This window comes from Zonotrichia albicollis, chromosome 6, assembly GCF_047830755.1.
Source record: "Zonotrichia albicollis isolate bZonAlb1 chromosome 6, bZonAlb1.hap1, whole genome shotgun sequence".
Classification (NCBI taxonomy): domain Eukaryota; kingdom Metazoa; phylum Chordata; class Aves; order Passeriformes; family Passerellidae; genus Zonotrichia; species Zonotrichia albicollis.
In genome coordinates, this window is record NC_133824.1 from 37202706 (window position 1) to 37220806 (window position 18101).

Consider the following 18101-nt stretch of genomic DNA (forward strand, 5'->3'; position numbering starts at 1 on the left):
TCTCCAACTCCTGTTCCTCTGACTGCAGGTGTCCAATTGCTCCCTTGAGTTGGGACTAATGATCCTGTGGCCTCAGAATATGAAGATCTAACAAAAAGACTTCCCTTTTTCATTTCAGAGTGACTTCTGGATCTGGCAGCGCCGGTACAAACACTGGGCATCAAATAGGCACAGAGAAACTAGACACGGGAGCCAGAGCTGCCCTTTCAGAAGGATTTCAAGTCAGCTTGAACAGGCTATGACTATTATCTGCAATCAAGCTCAAGGTGTTTCACATATGCTGGGACATATGTTTGTGATAAGGCTCAGTTTCTAGCCTTGCCTTCCTCCAAGCTGAGTAAAGGCTTGCTGGTGTACACCCTTTGTGGAGTGGGGGATCTGCTTAAAGCCTCTGTGGCCACAGGTCCCCAGTAACTCTTAACCTTGATATCCAAACAAAATACCACCTTTTAATAGCTCTCCCACAGTGTTTCTGGCTTTTACAGTGTGACTTCTTTTTCTGAAACATAAAGAGTCTTCAAAAATGCTGATGGTCCTTGGGCGTAGCTGCATGGAGTTATTATCTTGTGAAACCATTTATTTAAGGTGACAGCAAAGCTTATTAGCTGGCTTTGTTCTTAACTTGAGTATAAACAAATGGGTTATCCATGCATAGTGAATTAAATTCTTTCTACACACCAGAAAAAAAAGTTTTAACCACCACATAACTTTTCATTGTATGTGTATTTAAAAATCACATCAGATGAAAAGTCTGGGGAAGTAGGAGGGCAAAGTGCATGTGTGTGTCATACAGTGGCAGCAAAGTAAAAAATTGGATTAGCTTTATCATCTAACGCTAAACTTTCTTGAAAGTAAATACAACTTTTATTAACCCTTCACCTCCAAACCTACTGGAAAAAATACAAAGTGTGCATAAGACAAATGTGACTGCATGGCAGCTGCTGGGTATGCCATGTGTCCCCAAGCAGAGTGCCTTTCTCCATGAAATGCCTCCTGGCAGGCCGGTGATTTCAGTTTGAACATGCTGAAATGTTTCACTCATGAACTATAAAATACTGAAAAATATTGGTTTGGCATGAATAACTGGTGATTCATCGGCATTTGTAATTGTTTGGGGGTATGGAGGTAGTCTTGGCTTATTTGTATTCTGATTTCACATGAGAACATCGATATGAAACAGCAATAATTGAATCTGATAAGCTCTGGGGAGCCTTTCCCCAGGAGAGGAGGTATGATTCAGAGAGAGATACAGGAGTACAGAGGGAATTCTAGAAGGATGCATGGAGAGTTGCAGGTTGCCCCACATCACAACTCATAGGTTTTATATACTCTTAAAATGAGTGATCATCATCTCAGGCAAAGCTAATTACCTGAGACATTATGATTCTATCTGCTGTGAGCAGGATGAAATTCAAGGTGATGTGTTCTCTCTTTTTTTTTTTTTTAATTAAGTGTATGTCTATTTGAGCTTTCTTTGAAAATACAGGGATCTTAGACAGCATAAGATTCCAGTCTATGAGTATTTGGTGGTGAATGTTGTTTCTCCTTCTGTCAGTGTTTGGGCACAGGCTTCACAGGATGACTGTGTTGAGAAGTACCACAGTCTACAGGAGGCTGGGCAAGATCAGACCTGTGGTGTGAGCCTCCATCCTCTCTGAAATCCAGTGACTCCATAAGACAGCCCCTGGTTACAGATTTGAGTTGCATTTTGAATCTCCCCACTTTGGCAAATTAACAGCCTATAAAGATGTGAACTAGAGCCAGAGGGTTTGGCCTTAGAACTCAACAACTCAGAAGACAAACACTTTACATCCCCTTCCAGGGAAAGAGCAGTTCCCATGGGTACAGTCAGTGATGTTACAACCACACTGCTTGGGAAAGGGATGTGAGAAAAAAAAATGGAGACAGAAGCTGACAAATAGAGAGGAAAGCCAGCAAGACTTGAAGAAGGGAGAGGCCCCTTCTCCCACACCATTTCTCCAGCTGGCAGCTGTGTCTTAGCATCCTCATGTCAGCATCACCTCCAGGAACTTCAGCAGCGCCAGTAACCCTCTGACCTTTCTGCAGCACTCACAAAAGCATCTGCAATGCATTCTTAAAAGTCTCCAGCCCCTCTTTGCCTTGGCACATCTGAGAAATGCAGATGAAGGTGTACAGTGGCACTAGACCTCAGCAGAGGGAGAGCCCTGCAGACTCCAGAGGCTGCAGCATGGACTCAAACACAGCACTTCTCCTGAGCCCTGCAGACTCCAGAGGCTGCAGCATGGACTCAAACACAGCATTTCTCCTCATCTCTGGCTGCTATGAGGTGTGCCATCCTGTGCCGTTCCCTAGTGAGCTGTGAAGTACAATAATCCCCTTGCCACACAATGCTGAAGGCTTCATTATTGTCCAAAGCTTTCAAAACACAGGCAGGAGCTTTAGAAAACAGGTTTTAAGGTGTTGAATTCAGCCTCACAACATACTCAGGTATAAGAAGAGTTTCACAATCTTCATGCTCTGAAGTTCTCTTCACCACTCCTACAGAGGGATGGAGAGTCTCCTCTGCAAAATTCACAAGATGTGTCACTGATACTGGTATTTATCCCCAACTTCACATCTTGTTCCCAGGGACAGTATAAATGCTAAATAAGGAACCAAGAATTTAGAAAGAAGAAGCTACAGTTTGCCTATTTGCTTTGAAATACCTGCTATAACACAGATCATCCATCTCCTTCTTCATTCCCCGTGTTGAGACTGAATCTTATTGTTGAATTTCAAGCCAAGACGAAAGCAAAGAGGATATCATACCCTACTGAATACAGAGGGGAGAAATTCTTCAGCAGAAATAATGCTTCAGTCATTTTTCATAATTAATTTTTTTTAGGTACACAAGATGATGCAGCACACAAAGAAATATTGCTATAATTTCTTGTTCTTCTAAAAGCTATAATTAAACTTGTAAACACTAATTTATGTTTAATTTTTGCGACCAACTTGTGATGGAAAGACTATAAATAGACTGACTTGGATGTTATTAAATTTTTTTGCACATACAGCCTTTGTATTTCCACACAGAATTTTTGGTGCATTAAGACCTGGTCATTGACCCAGTCACTTCTTCCTGCTTTATTTGTTTCTTTCCCTATTATTTTCTTTAACACCGAAGTGACTGAAGGAGCTAAATATCTGGGGAAAGGGTAGCTGTTGGAGAAAATTCTAGGCTTGCACAAAGTTTAGAACTTAAGACTGCATTGTGCAAATCTTCATCAGCAAGGGAGCAAATACTGAAAATCCAGAGAGATAATCTATCTTTCAAATTATTGTAACTCACCCATTTTTTGGAAGCTATTAGTATTGGTAACTCTTAATCACCTTTTTTTTTTGTTAGTACCAGATTTCACTTACCTGAAGCAATTCTCACTTGTCCTTGATGCAGACATACACCCAAATTTATATCATGTTAAGATGTAGGTAGACTCTGTTTACAGCACTCCTCTTATTTATTCTCAATTTACATAGGATTGGTAAACTGAATTTTGCTTTGAATTTTTATTTCACATGGCCTTAGACTGCAGCTGAAAACTGCAGTTTTCTTCAATTTAAATGACAACCAAAAGACAAGTTTTGGTTTAATTTTTTTTTAATGGGGGGTGTAGGGGAGTTTATTAGGTGAGCAATTATTTGCATGCTTCCAAACAATATTCTCATCTGTGTTTGTCTCAAATATTGGCCTCAGCTTGCTAGAAATAAAAGCCCCAATCACTTACTGGAAAACCAGCTGTGCTTATTTAAATCTCAATCTGAACTTGCCTGAAATCTAGTTCCAATTCCTTTTGAAGCCTAGTTTGGGACTCCCAAGTTCTTAAACTATGACCACTCTTGGGACACTGATTTTGCATGCTAAACATGGGGTTTGTACTTGGGTTCAAAACTCAAACTCATTCTCCTATTTATGTGGACATAATATTGGAGCCCCTTTGAAATTCCAGGTTCAAATATAGACTGATTCAACATAGACTGAACACTTCCAGAGCCACCGTCCTCAAACACCCATATGCATAATTTCAATGGCAGGGGAACCTCTCGCTTAAAATTCTGCACGTTTGCAGATTAGAGCACGATGATGTGGCCTGTCCTATTGCGGTGAAGCTCCTGATTGAGATTGCAGCCCAACTCCAGATGTGCTGGCACAGCAGCAGGCTCAGCTCTGTGTCAGACTGGCTGCTCTGCACCACCTCGTGCTGCCAGCCTGGGACACCAGCAGGGCACCAATGGGCTGCACCCAGCTGGCACAGCCACAGCCCCCAGACTGCAAGTGCCACAGGAGTCTGCCCTGACTTGCTTTTAACTGTAGGCATTTTCACTCTTTTTACCTCAAACTGCAGAGTGAATCAGGAGAGATGTCCCCTTTTCATAGCCATCATTCAGATGGAAAATAACATGAAGGACAGGATTTCTTCATTTCAGCTGCTTTGACTCAGTAAAGGAAATGCTTGGTTTGAGTAATGGCATCCTTAATCAGCCTAGCCCTTGCACACACTTCAAAATACCTTGAAGTTAAATCAGTGCTGAAGTCAGGCCTTTGTTAAGTTTAGTAGCCAAACAAGAAAGGCAGTCTAGCTGTGTTGACATAATCCATTATTTCGGTGAGGCCTGTGAGACATAAAACAGGTTTGGAAACCGAGTATCTTCACAATAGATGAGGTATTCAACATATCAGTAAATTTAAGCTATTGGATTTTGTTCTAGTTACAGCACTCCTCTCATAAATATTAAAATATTATTCAGTACTGAAAGAATTCACATCAGTCACTTCCAATCACAAGAAATAAAACAGGGAAGATAAACATTAATCAAATATATTCTTTCATGAGTGTTTTATTTGAATTTATATCATATTCACAAAAATAGAAACAGTCTTTAGAACCATTTTGTGAATACATTGTCTCCAAGCTGAGATTTACAATGGCAATAGTGAAATATCTAACTTGGATTTGTTTCCACACGTAGACATTGAAGACGATGCTGTGAGAAGCAAGCAGGAATTATGCAATGTGCTGCAGAAAGAAACATGAAAATGTAACTAAACATTTTAATGTCTATGTAGTTCAACAGCCTACATACAGTTTCTCAGGATGTTTTTAGAGCAAGTTGCTCTAATTTTGTGCAGAAAATATTGAGAGTGCTCATGCCAACTCTTTGACGTTGTGATTTGCATCTGACTGTATAAATACAATATACTTTCCTATCTAGAGCTTTATACATACGAAAAATTATGGTACAATAAAAATCTATACACATGGTGCTACCAGTTCAGCAGCTGCTAACTTAAAGGATACATCTAAAAATATGATTGCTCAGCCTCTGAAACACAAAATAAAAGAGCAATCAGAAATGCTTTTTGTTTAAATAGCAATTTACATAAAAATTCATCTCTTCATTTTCTCCGTTTGCTTAGGTCTGGTAAAAAGACTCTCTTTGGTTGGTTGCATCTGTCCTTGGCAAGAACTGTAATTTTAAACAGTCCTTTGTGTTTGTCTTAGGCAAAGATTTGTAAAACAGAGTAAATGTTGGCTGGCTTCTATTCCAACTTAGTGCTATTGTAATGCTGAATGACGAGTACCTACAACACTGCAAAGTTCTGCAGGGTGGAAACAGAAACTTGCATGATTTCCATGTGCTGAAAGATGTGACAGTGGAAGACCATTTATACTGCACCCCAACATAAACACTCTCTCAATTTATACAGAATGATTCTAAGTACAGTTTTATCTTTCAAAACCTTTTAGAAGCAGGTTTAGCTGCTGCTCAGCAACCAAGTGGTGACACGCATATATCGCAGGTTCATTTTATCTCCCAAGAAATTTTGTGAGAGATCAAGTAGAAAGCAAATTCAAGAATTATTACAATCCATTACTATAAGATAAATGTTAACCTAAGATAGAGTACAACTGCATTGCAGATTTGTGATGCTACCACTGATCTCAGATTTTCACCCAGGGTGTGGAGGTGGTGTGAAGAGCATAGAGCAAAGGGCTACAAACAACCATCAGGTAAGGGGAAGAAATGGTCTTAGGAGCAAAGTGAAAGTGCTCTTCTTATCTGGTGGCCTGATCCTTGTTATATGAACTACAAAATTATATTAAAGGAAGTGAAATGTAGCAAATCAAGCTAAAAAATGAAATTATTGAGTTTGCAAAAGCAAGCAAGGCTAGCACAGACAGTAAAAAAAAAAAAAAAGAGATAGACTGAGAGAAAAAAATGCTTTGAAGTACACAAGCTTATTATTTGATTTGTAAATAAGATGAAGCTCTCTCCACCCAGGTTATGAAAAGTAAAAATTGTCATGTATGGGTAATTGATGGTGACAGCTCTCACATACACAGTGTAGGAGGTGGTGCTATTGTTTAACGTGCCCTACATGTGTAGATAACAAGTTAGGCTCTCATGTTTGCCTACAAATTGTTGCTAAGCACTTTTTATACCCTTCATATTGATACTTCTGTTGTCTCTTGGTTTCATCTCTATTTCCTTTTAAGACAAACAAAAATAGAATATCCTGCAACCTCCAGCTGTATCTTGCTGTATTTCAAGCTAATATGGATTCAAACCCAGGGGATGCCTCAGGAAATAGATATTGGATGGATTTAATACACTTGATTTTCTTTTTTTTTCCTTTTCTTTTTTTAAATTTGGACTTCTCAGTCCCTGTTATTGTTTTCCAAATTCCAATCCCTGAAAAAGTAATTTGAAATTGATCTTGGTTTCACCTCTGTTAACATCACCAAGACAATCCTGTTTCTCGACTCCCACATCTCATGTACTCAGTGACCTGGTGAAGTGCTGCCTTCTCTAGATTTTATTTCCCTACATTCTGCATATGCTCAGTGCTGGCAGAAAGCATTTGTGAGTTGGAGAAAGGAAAAGCTGCTGATGAACACTCAGTGTCTGCATAGTGCTGCTAGAGGTGAACCCAAAATACTGACCCAGATTTGAATGTCCCTAAAATTTCAGTGTCTTTATGTTAATGGAGATTTTCCTCCAAGAATCCCAAGCACAAATGACAAATATAAGTGTAGTATAGAATTAGACTTGAGGAAAGCAGAGGGAACTAATATTTTACACACAGGTTAGCTTTGCATTTCTCAAAGGTTTTTTGAAAGTATCTGTCCAAGTGAGACTTGACCTTCCTGGAGGATCACAGCTGGGGAGACTGCTTCCTCATGCCAAGGGATTAATAAAGGTTCTGCTTGCCCACCCCCTCACTGCTCTATATGGCACAGATTTGAAAGCTTTAATTTGAAGTGCAAGAGGGTGAGAGGATTAATAACATTCCTGCTGGGAAACCAGTGCCTTTTAATAAGTTTTCGCAGTCAGAAAACAATCTTCCTTCAACAGCTTTTGGTCCCCAAGATCAACACTCTTCCAGCAGTCCAGGAGGTTAGAGAGGACACTGAGTATCAGGTAAGGTCTGATCCTAAATGTCTGCCCACAAAAAAAGGTCTCAGTGGTGGAGGTAGAATGGGCTCTCCAAATAAATGCTGACAGCCAGCTTGCAGAGCCACTGTTCTTGTGGCTGGGATAAGCCAGCTGAAGAGGAACCTGCTGTCTAATTCAAGAAAAGCAGCTGAAAGCCAGCAAAGTATTAAAACACTCAGAAATCAGAGGCGGGAAGGAACCAGTGGTATTGGCCAAGGAAAGCTATAAACCATCTGACTATGGAAGAAGGCTACTTGGCTCAGAGATGCTTTACTGTTTCCTCCACTTATTGTTGCCTTCCAAAGCGGATTATCATACTCCCTAAATGCCCTAATATTTAGCTCCTTCCCTTTCTTTATATGACTCGTAAATCACATTATGCCTGTATGATTTAAAAAAAAAAAGAGGAAAACTTCACAAGAAGGGAAAATTAATCATAATTCTATAATGTTAACTTATATCACAGAAAACTGTGTACATTTTCTCCCCATACAGGACATACTTCAAATAAAATAATTTTAACACCAATAATGATAATGTTCTTTCTTCCCGACAGAAGTAGAATTGTTTTCTCACCCCAGTTTGATACATAAATATAAGAAAATAGTCTTTGAATATTTACATCCACGTGTTTTAAATGTTATTTCTTGATATATTTAATTTTCATTTTCTCTCCAACCACGGGCATTCTTTCCAAATTTATATACTAATCTCCGACCATCCACACGCTCAAGGATTTCTCTTTTGTAATAGTATCTGTTAAAATAAAAACAGAAAAAAGATATAAGAATAAATTCAGCTATGGTCCTAAAAGGCCCGTGCCAACTAGACAATCCCTTAGACTAGCTTAAAAAGTCTTGATTTTCTATTGAGATATATATATATAATATCTAAGATCATTATAACTGAATGACAGAGAAGGAAAAATGGATGTTTTCTTTTTCCTTTATATTAATTAGCTTCTGAGTTTTAATTTTACTGTGTTTCAGGTCAAAGCATACTGCTGTATTTATCACACACTCTTACGAGATTTCACAGGGTTTTTTTCCAGATAAGCCAGGATCTGAAAATCAGATCAGGAAAGAACCTCAACACCCTTTTAAAAATATATTTTGAAGTTTCAGAGATTATGAAAAAATTCTCAAAATGTTGAATTAAAGAGTAAAGAAAATCCTAACACCAATTTTAAGACAATGGATGGTGGGTTATACCTAGTTTCTGAATATTGCTGGAAATAACAAGGTCTCCAGCCATTACTGGGCCATTTAAACATTCTCAGGTTTCTGCAACCATATTCCCTTCCTACATTGGTTGTCTGGATGGAGCCAAACAGAATTTACATATCTATAAGCAATTATTTATATATCATTATATATTATATATATATATATTTATATATCATTATATATATTTATATATCATTATATATATTTATATATCATTATATATATTTATATATATTATTATATATTTATATATTATATATATTATATATATTTATATATATTTATATATATTGTTTATAAAATGTTTTATATATCATACATTTTACAGAAACAGGAGAAGAAAAGAACATCATGCTACAATGTCAAAACTGGTGTAAGAGACTGTCAAAGAAAGCAACTTCTGCTGTTGAGAAATCATTTTCAAAAGTCAGACAAATCCTCCATCCAGCTGGTCTGCGTACATGCCACAGTCTTCCTCAGCAACATGCAGCTCACCTCATAGCCCGGCTGAGTTTCTCATAAGTCATGCTGCTGTTGTTTTTCTTCTTTCCCCACAGCTGAGCCACAGCTTCAGATTTTAAAAATCTGAAGACACCTTCTGACCGGTCTTCCCACTTGATTAATCCTGGGTTTTTCTCAGGATTGAGAAGAATATCTCGAATAAATTCCCAAAGATGAGTTCCTCGAGGGTCTGAAAAACGAAAGAGGGCAGGAAGGAGTGTCTCCAGAGCTCTCTGGGTTATGCTTGCAATTTTTATGTCTTCTACAGAGGGTGAACACTCAGGCCATAGTTTCTGGAGCACAGGACCCCCACCTCAGAGATATACAGGTGAAAAACACTGGCAGCCTTTCGACTGCAGGTAAGTGTTGGCCTCAGGCAGGCAGGAGCCCCAGCAACCAGGGGAAGCAGAGTCCAAACCTCCCACTGCTTCCTTCTGCCTTTGGCACCGTTTCTGCCCTAAAGAGAACATGTTTAAGCCTTCCCCTCATCTCATTTGCCCATTTCTCCTGATCTCTGTCTACAGCACAGCACGTAACCTGATATTATTGTGTGGCACATGAAACAGCTGAGATTACTCTGAAGAAGGCACCGAACCTCCTTGCATTTAAAAGACAGACAGAAGGTGCAGGAGGTGAACTGCCATTCTGCATGAATAAGTAAGTAAGAAGGTGCAGAGTGGATAGAAAGACAGTGACAAAACTGGCCAGCCAAAACTGTGTGTAAAAAGGAAACCAAAAAGTTTGACCATGGTGTAGAAAAGACGAAAACAGATCTCCAAGTTCAACAGGTAGATCTCTCAGTTTAATCACAAATACGTCTCACAGTTACTATAAAGATAGCACCAGAAAGTCCAGGTCAAAAAAAATTAAATAAATTCATCAAGTCAGATGAAGTAGTTTACAAATGAAGAATAACAAACACAGTGACAAGGTGAGCCAGAAAGACAGCAGTCCTTTGGTCTGACTTCAAAAGCATGCAATTAGACCAAATTAAGAAGGAAACAAGCTAGTCAAAGGTGTGAAGGTAACTTGAAAATGGTATGCAGTGCAGTATAAGTAGAATTAGATTTAAGTCAACTAATCCTTTATTTTTCTTTATTATTATAATTGTTTCCTGGACCCATTAAAATGTGGTAGACTATCTGGACACCAGTAACTTATGGTCACGATATGGAGCAGTACTGAAGGAACTGGAAATGAAGAGGATTAGCCCAGACTGGCAATGTCACCTGTTTTATATGCCCAGTCTGTTACTGATGAGATGTTAGAATCACAGAATATCTCAAGTTGAAAAGGACCTATAAAAATTACCAAGTCTTACTCCCTGCTCCTTGCAGGACATCACAGAACTAAGCCATATGACTAAGAGCATTATTGAGACGCTCCTTGAACTCTGTCAGGCTTGGTGCTGTGATCGCATTCCTGGGGAGCCTGTTCCAGTGCCTGACCACCTTCTGGGTGAAGAACCTTCTCTGTCGTGCAGTCTAAACTTTCCCTGGCACACCTTCACTCCATTTTCCTCATGTCCTATTACTGGTCACTAGACAGAGGAGATCAGCACCTCCACCTCCACTGCCCTTCCTGAGGAAGCTGGAGACTGGGATGTGTCAACCTTCAGCTTTCTCTTCTCCAAGCTGAACAGGCTGACAGACCTCAGTTCTTCTCAGGACTTTCTTCAGACCAGTCCTGTCTAATCCTTTCACGAACAACCTTATTATACACACACACACACACAAAAATCCTGACAACCCAGATATCTGTGTACAGATATAAAGTTCAGGAGTTCTGCTGGGGCAAAGCGACAGAACAAGAATAAGAAGAGTCAGGAAGAGGCATAATCTGGAGGTCATATTGAAAAAGGATGAACACAAATACCACAAAATGCAGTGAAAGACCAATGCTAAGCTTTCCTATTATAATCAGGGAAATAAATAGGATGGAAAAGACACACATAGGATATTTTCAGCATCAAAACATCCTGGTAAAGTACATAAATGGAACTATGTACAGAAATCACAATTACAGTATCTTGTCTTCAGAGTCAGGTTGAATAAAATCTTGCAGAAAATGTAGGTGAGGGGAGCAGAGAGACTGTCATATCAGGGGATAAGAAGGTGGCAAGACTGAGGCACAGGTGCCTGTTTGTGATGTCGTGTGTGAGAAGTTCTGCAAGGAGACGCTGAGCAGGGTCTGTGGAGTGTGCTGCACCTGGCAGGCACAGGCACCAGCATGACTGTGCCCACGCACAGGCCCTTCTGATTAAATCCTGGGTCTTCCTCATCATTCCTTTACTCCACTCCACCAGCCCAGCTCAATACAGGGCAGAAGAAGCTGGTTTCTGGTTGCTTCCCCATAGGCCCTCACTGATAAAACAATTTGAAAAATTTAACAATATGGAGTCCAAAAATGAGGTAAACAAGCAGTACTAGATAGTCAGATCCTTTCAGAATTCATTCACAATAACGATTTAATAAGTTTTGCGTTCAAAATGCTTCCTCTTCCCTCCCAAATAGGATCTGGTTTTCATTTGTTTCTTTTTCCTTCAATCAACTAACCAACCCTTAAAAGCATGGATGTTGACTTACTGTGCTTCTTGGTGTGGGACTTTGGGGTATGATCTTGCGATTTTTTTGCATCTGAAGAGTCTGCAGAGAAGGAAAATGAAGCCTATTTGTAAATTTGATTAAAGGCTTTCCATTGACTAGCAGGTTGAAAGAAATAAAACCACAAAAAAGAACAAATATCTCCTCTAAAGATAATCACTTTTCGGAAGGTAATCTAAGTGAGGAGGGAGAGTTTTGTTTTCCGTACTATATGTTAATCAGCACACTTCTCAAAGAGACCACTGATGAATAAAGAATGAATGCAGAGGTAAACATTTGGCTTTTGAAAGCTAAATTTGATTAACAAATACCTCACCTCATATTGTGTGTGAGAGAGAGAAAAATAGGATGATCACATCTGTAAAAGGAATCCTGAATTGTCCCATTATCTTAGTCTTTGCTGAAGCACGTATCTTTGGGGGCTTATTTGTTTCTGAAGAGATGATCTAATGGGAAATGTATGTGCTGGTACCAATGCACAGAACACCTACCTGACTAAAACATAATGAACTGGCAAAGCGCTGTTGTTTAGGGGGGCAGGGTGGGGGAAAGGGGCTGCGCTGGTAGGAGTTTTTGGCAGCAGGACAAGCATATATTTCTCTGTGGCTCAGAGCCATAGGAACAAGCCATTTCTCATCAATGGTACTTTATCACCTGCAGCCAGCCAGAGGAGAAATAGGATTTCTGGCACAAGCATTTCTTCAGAAATGAAAAAAAATTAAGTTCCGCCTGTTCATGACTGTAACCTACCTTGCCGTCTGCACGTTCAACCCTCCCGCCCCCAAACCACCGCAGCCTGGCTCTGCTCTTGTACTTAATGAATAGCTTTCATCTGATTGCTCTAAGTCTCACAAAATCTGTGGGATAGACCTGAGAGGGAGCCCCTTCTGTGTTTGCTTTTCAGCATACCTTGTCCCTGAATCCCATAAAGCAAAGCTTAAGGTCCCACGCATGTTTTCCCAGCTTCTATGAATGCACAATTATCATACTTTTCATGGAAACCAGGCATTTGCATGGGAAAATGACTCACAGGAAATATTTATTTGCATAGAAACTTGTCAGATTTGCACAAGCTACTGCAGTAACTGCATGTGAAAAGGTAGATGCAAAGTTATTCACACACTTGCTTTATTCATACATAACTGGAAACATAAGCTGAACAAGACCGTGGGGATAGGCCTAACCTCTGCTATTCTAAGTCTGATAAATTACTGTCCTTGACCCCCAAGCAGCAAACGTGCTCTGAGTCATTTTGCCTTCCCACTCTCAAAGAGCAGGAACTAGCCTGAACCTCACTCAGCTTGGAGGGGGGTGTGGTATGGGGGAAGTAAGATGAGGCTTATTTCACTGCCTTTCCTCAGATTATTATTCCCCATATGTTATTAAAAGCCTGTGGGAACTCCAGGTAACGACTGCAGGACCCAGTTCTTTATTTGCCCTCATATAAATCCTTCTCATTTTAAAATCCCACAATTCGCTTGCAAATGTTTGTTATGCTCCACTTAGCTGGAAATTTATTCTTGGAAGTTCAGCTGCCTTCTGCCTAGCCAGTGATTTATTCTGGATTTCAGCTGTGTAAATAGCCTCCTGCTCTGCCACAGCTCCTACGTGGAGACTGGTTTCAAACATGCCATGTTAGGAGGCTGGGGCCTGACAGATGAAAAGAGTTATGATGCAGTTTCAACAAAGCCGTCTTGCAAAACTTTTGACAAAAGGTTACACATTATTTGCATATGATTCAGGAATGAGCCATTTTTTTACGGGATATACAAATTTAGTTTTTACAGGAGGCTGTGCCCTTGGCGTGCCACCCTAGCTCTAGGCTTAAGCAGTCAGCAGATAAACACACCGTGCCGGGATCTGGACAGGTCCCCAGCCCTGTCAGAGAGCCCTGAAATCCTGGTAGCCATCTTGTGAGAGTGGGTGGAGGTGGCGGAGAAAGATAGGCTGTTTGGTTGGGGATTTTTAAGGTTTGGTGGTTTTCTTATTCTGGTCAAGTTTTCTCCCTCTGTCCTTTTTTTTTTGGGGGGGGGGGGGAGAGGCGTTGGTTTTTTTTGTTTTGGTTTGGTTTTTGGGGTTTTTTTGTTGCTGGTTTTTGTTGTTTTGTGTTTTTATTGGTGGTAATTCTGTTAATTTGTTACTTTCTTTTGTTAATTTAATTAATGCAGCTGAGTGCATTGGTTTAAACTGTATGTCACTTGGCCAGTCCAGCTCAGGAGGCTGGAGGAGCAGGGGACGGCAAGCACAGGGGCTGGGGCCATGGGCACATGCAGAAGCACAGGGCTGTCCCCAGAGCAAGGCTGGACTACAGCAACACACTCTCCTTTCTCCTCCCAGGACCTACAGCGCCTTCTCTCTCAGATCTCTGCTTAACAGCCTCCTAAGAAGAACCTGCCTTCCCTCCCCGCTTTCTCACTCCCCTGCCACCTCTGCTTTATTCTTTCCCCACTGCCTCGCTCTCCTGCCTCCATGCTGGTGCCAGGACAGGGCCCACAGGGCCTTCACCACGTGTGATCAGAGTGCACTTTGGCCAGGCACAGCTTTGCTGTGTCTCCTGCCCTTCAGCAGGCACATTTGAGCTCTCCCTCATGGAAGGCAGGGGGTTGAGCGAGCAGCCCATGTCAGCCAAGAGAGGCTGCAGCACAAGCCTTGTGCCGGCTCGTTCGGGCACAGGGCTCGGTGCCTGCCCTGCAGCTGCCCCAGGCCAAGCCCAGCCCGGCCCCAAAGCCAGCAGCCTGCCCAGCATGAATCATGGGCTCACCGGGAGCACGGCCGCTTTGGGGAGGAATGGGGCACTTGTTTGCCCCGTGCGCTGCACCTCAGAAAAGCGTGGTGTAGCTGGAATGTCTTGTATCTCTGACACTAATGTTTACCTCTTTGACTCAGTCACTTTAAAAGATATGTGGAGATTACAGATTATTTGATCATCTTCCTCTTGACAGAGAGAAGACAGAAGCATTTCTTTAAAGAAAGCTATTGTAATAATGACAGCTAATAAATCTGTCAGAATCATCATTGCTTGGTTTAAAATTACTGGAGGCTCAGATGCAATCCTACAACAGAAGACCACAGAGACTATTACATGTCGGTAGCTCTGGGACAAGTGACAAACAATTAAAAATATAATTACAAGTTTCTTACCAGAAGATTGGTGACTAGGTGTCATCATGGAAATCTGAGCACGACAGAATGTTTTACTGTCCAATAACTCTGGGAATTAAAAAGAAGACATTTAAACTAATAGCCTCAGACAACAATAAAGCTATCTCAGAATGCATGAAGTATTGTGATGTTAGTTACCTACTGTGCTACCATAGCCACTGTCATAAAGATAATTCTCTTCTTTCCAGGATACCATTAATGATGGATCTGAAGGTAAAAGACCAAAAAGAAAATGAGATCACCAAAAGAACGAAAAAAAAGCTGTCAAGAGAACCAAGAAGTGAAGGGGCTATGTACAAAATTATTTCCTTTCACTCAAATTATGCATGGAGTTTTGCATATTCAGGCAAATGCATTTACACAAAGCACTGACTTTTAGAAATAATGTATTACGCTCTTCCTTTTCCTGACTAGTATGTCATTTATGCTTGGCCTTGGAGGAGGTTTCCTATGCCAGATCAACTCTAATTCTATGCAATCCAGTCCTGAATTCTCAGCCCCTGATGATTATGACAGTGCGTTAGAGCCACAGAGATGAAAGTGTTTTCAAGTATCTAGTAAAAAAGAAGGATGCTTATGATGAGTATTTATTTCTACAATGGTAGAACTCGAAAGTCCTCTCTGAAACACAGTTTATTGTTTAAGCACACAGTGAGAAACATCAAAGCCTAATCCTAGATGAAGGGCCATTTTATTCCAGGCACACCATGTCCCCATCCTTAACCTAAAAACCACCTTCATGATTAAAGAGGAATAATTTTTAGTGACCTTCTGGTCACATGGATCAATATAAGCAGAATGGAAGTATTGTCCTTATGACCTGTAGACTGGTCTGGAAATTACTTCCTTCACATTGCATGTTTAAGGTCAGAAGCCTTAAAAATCTCTTTTTTCTTTTGAAACCAGGTCAGGAGGGATGAGATAGAAGGTTCAAATCTAGGTTAAACCTAATTTTTTTCATGTTCATATAAATGAAATCAAAAACCCCAAAATGAATTACAGCTAAATAATCATGTTTGGCCAAGTTACCACTTATGACATAGGAATTTAGCAGGCATGCTAACTAATAGCTGCATGTTTGGGCACCCAGAGCTTGCGTTCCTACAATAGCACACACCCTTTGCTTGCTTGGACACCTGATCTGCCTAATGTTGCCTCTGAAAACAGGCCTTACACAGCCAGAACATGGGGAAAGTGTTCACCTTTGTTCATTTTGCCCTTTTTCAGTACCCATGTCTTTGTAGCTGTGATGATTTACTGGAGTGAGCCGGGCTTCCCCTCAAAACCACCAGCCCTGTCCCTGCTGCCTCACAAGACGTAACTTTCCCAGCAGCTCTAATCCACAATTCCTGCTCTCTCACATGCAGAAACTTAACCCACTCCAACTGGCCATGGTTGGCACCACCAGAGGCCCACCAGGCCATTCCTGATTCAGCACATCCAGGAGAACCACCCGTCAGTTAGTCCTTTCCAAGATGTGCTTTGCCTCATCTCTGGTAGAAGGAGGAAATAATATCATACCAGGATCTCATAAATCAGGACTTTTAATAAAGGATTACTGGAGTTACTTCTATGGAAAGCAGCAAGGCTGCCTCATGTACATCTCCCACAGCAGGAGTGGATTGCAGATTGCAATCCTTGCCTGCTGCAAGGAGAATGTGGAGAGGCTGGGCTCCAACAGGTTAGGTGGATAAACAGGCTGACAGTGTTGTTGGAGACACCACATGCAACAGATCAGTATTTTTTCTGCCAGCAGATATCAAAACGTGGCTCATGGGCACACTGTCAAAGAGGCTGGGACTAGTGGGATAGAGAGTGTGGATATGGACAGGCGTGATCTGGCAAAGGAACAAGGCAAATAATTGTGCCTGAAGAGGACGGTTGAATCAAGCTCAAGTTCTTTTCTCAGTTGAACAAAGCCCTGGGAGGAAAGGGATCTAGCTATAAACACAATCAGAAAGAACTGCAATAGCAAAACTCAGATTTGATCAAACCGAACTACTGCCTGAATTTCAGTTTCATTGAAACCTATGAAGAAAATGTAACATTTAAAATGTAACATTTTGTTTTCTCTCCAAGCTGGTTTTTGGAAATCTCCTTGTGTTTTAAACATTACAGCACTTCACAACAAAATATTTGTTCTTCCTTTCTTTCTTCCTTTTTTTTTTTAATGGAGCAGATTGTTAAAATAGTTGTTTTGAAATCTTTTGAATGAAGTGTAGAATGAAGTTCTCCACAAAGCTGCTTCCATGGAGCACCTCAAATTATTCCAACTTTGAACATCAGTGTAGACTGCTGATACTGCAGAGGTCTCCCAGGAAAAGTGGCCACATGCATGTGGTATTACCTGCAACTTCAGAAGTAGGCACAGACTGACATCTTCTTTAATTCTGCATGATACACTTTCCGTTTTATTTAATGCCACTTTGATTTGTCTCCCTTGGAAGACGGATCTCCTCTTTTCAAAGGACAATTTACCCAACTGCTACTCACCTGTTTGCTCTGTCTTCACAATGACATTATGAGATTGGTACATGTCACTTCCACACTGACCTGCAAGAAAGCAAATTGGCAGATGGGAAGTATGAGAATGAGCACAGAGAAATCAAATGTATTAGCTCCAAGCAGCAACTTCTACACTTGAGCCAGAGGGCTGATTTTGGAGTAGAAAACATTCCCTCTCTTCTTCATCCTTCAGATTTCATCCTTAAGTCATATCCAAGAAATTTAGCAATACCATAAATGTGCTATAAGCAGAATATCACACATAGCAAGCAAGTATAATCTGCCAGGCAGGCTTCTGGGGAACATAAATGGCTTCTGAAGATCTCAGAATTCAGACTAATGTACACATGTCTCTCTCTAGTATTTATTTACCATTCCATTTTAGGTGCTGGAGGTTGCTGTAAAGCAGTTGTCCTGCTGTCCCAGCTGCCTGAGTGAATTCCTGCAGGCTCATACTACACAGATGTTCCCCATTGATATCAAACTCCTGGAAAGGTATGCAGTTGGCATCCAGTTGGTTGGTATCAAGGAGGTGCTGCAGCCACTCCCAGACTTGAAACTTAGTCCAGTACTGTGGGTGTATTTCGTGCCACTGGGTTCCATAGAAGCTACTGGATACTGGAAAAGAAAAAAAAAATTTACT

General features: G+C 40.7%; 1 protein-coding gene across 1 annotated transcript in view; it reads right to left on the reverse strand.

Moving 5' to 3' along the window:
- Window positions 1–4861: 4861 nt before the first annotated feature.
- EHF (ETS homologous factor) overlaps window positions 4862–18101 on the reverse strand; it is a 34252-nt gene continuing 21012 nt past the window's right edge. Inside the window, exons 3-9 of the mRNA XM_026792115.2 lie at window positions 17831–18076; window positions 17447–17506; window positions 15092–15160; window positions 14933–15001; window positions 11774–11833; window positions 9183–9378; window positions 4862–8217 (exon numbers count right to left, since the gene is read on the reverse strand). Coding sequence (XP_026647916.1) covers window positions 8118–8217; window positions 9183–9378; window positions 11774–11833; window positions 14933–15001; window positions 15092–15160; window positions 17447–17506; window positions 17831–18076 — 800 coding nt within the window. The 3' untranslated portion in view covers window positions 4862–8117. The remainder of the gene's footprint in view (window positions 8218–9182; window positions 9379–11773; window positions 11834–14932; window positions 15002–15091; window positions 15161–17446; window positions 17507–17830; window positions 18077–18101) is intronic.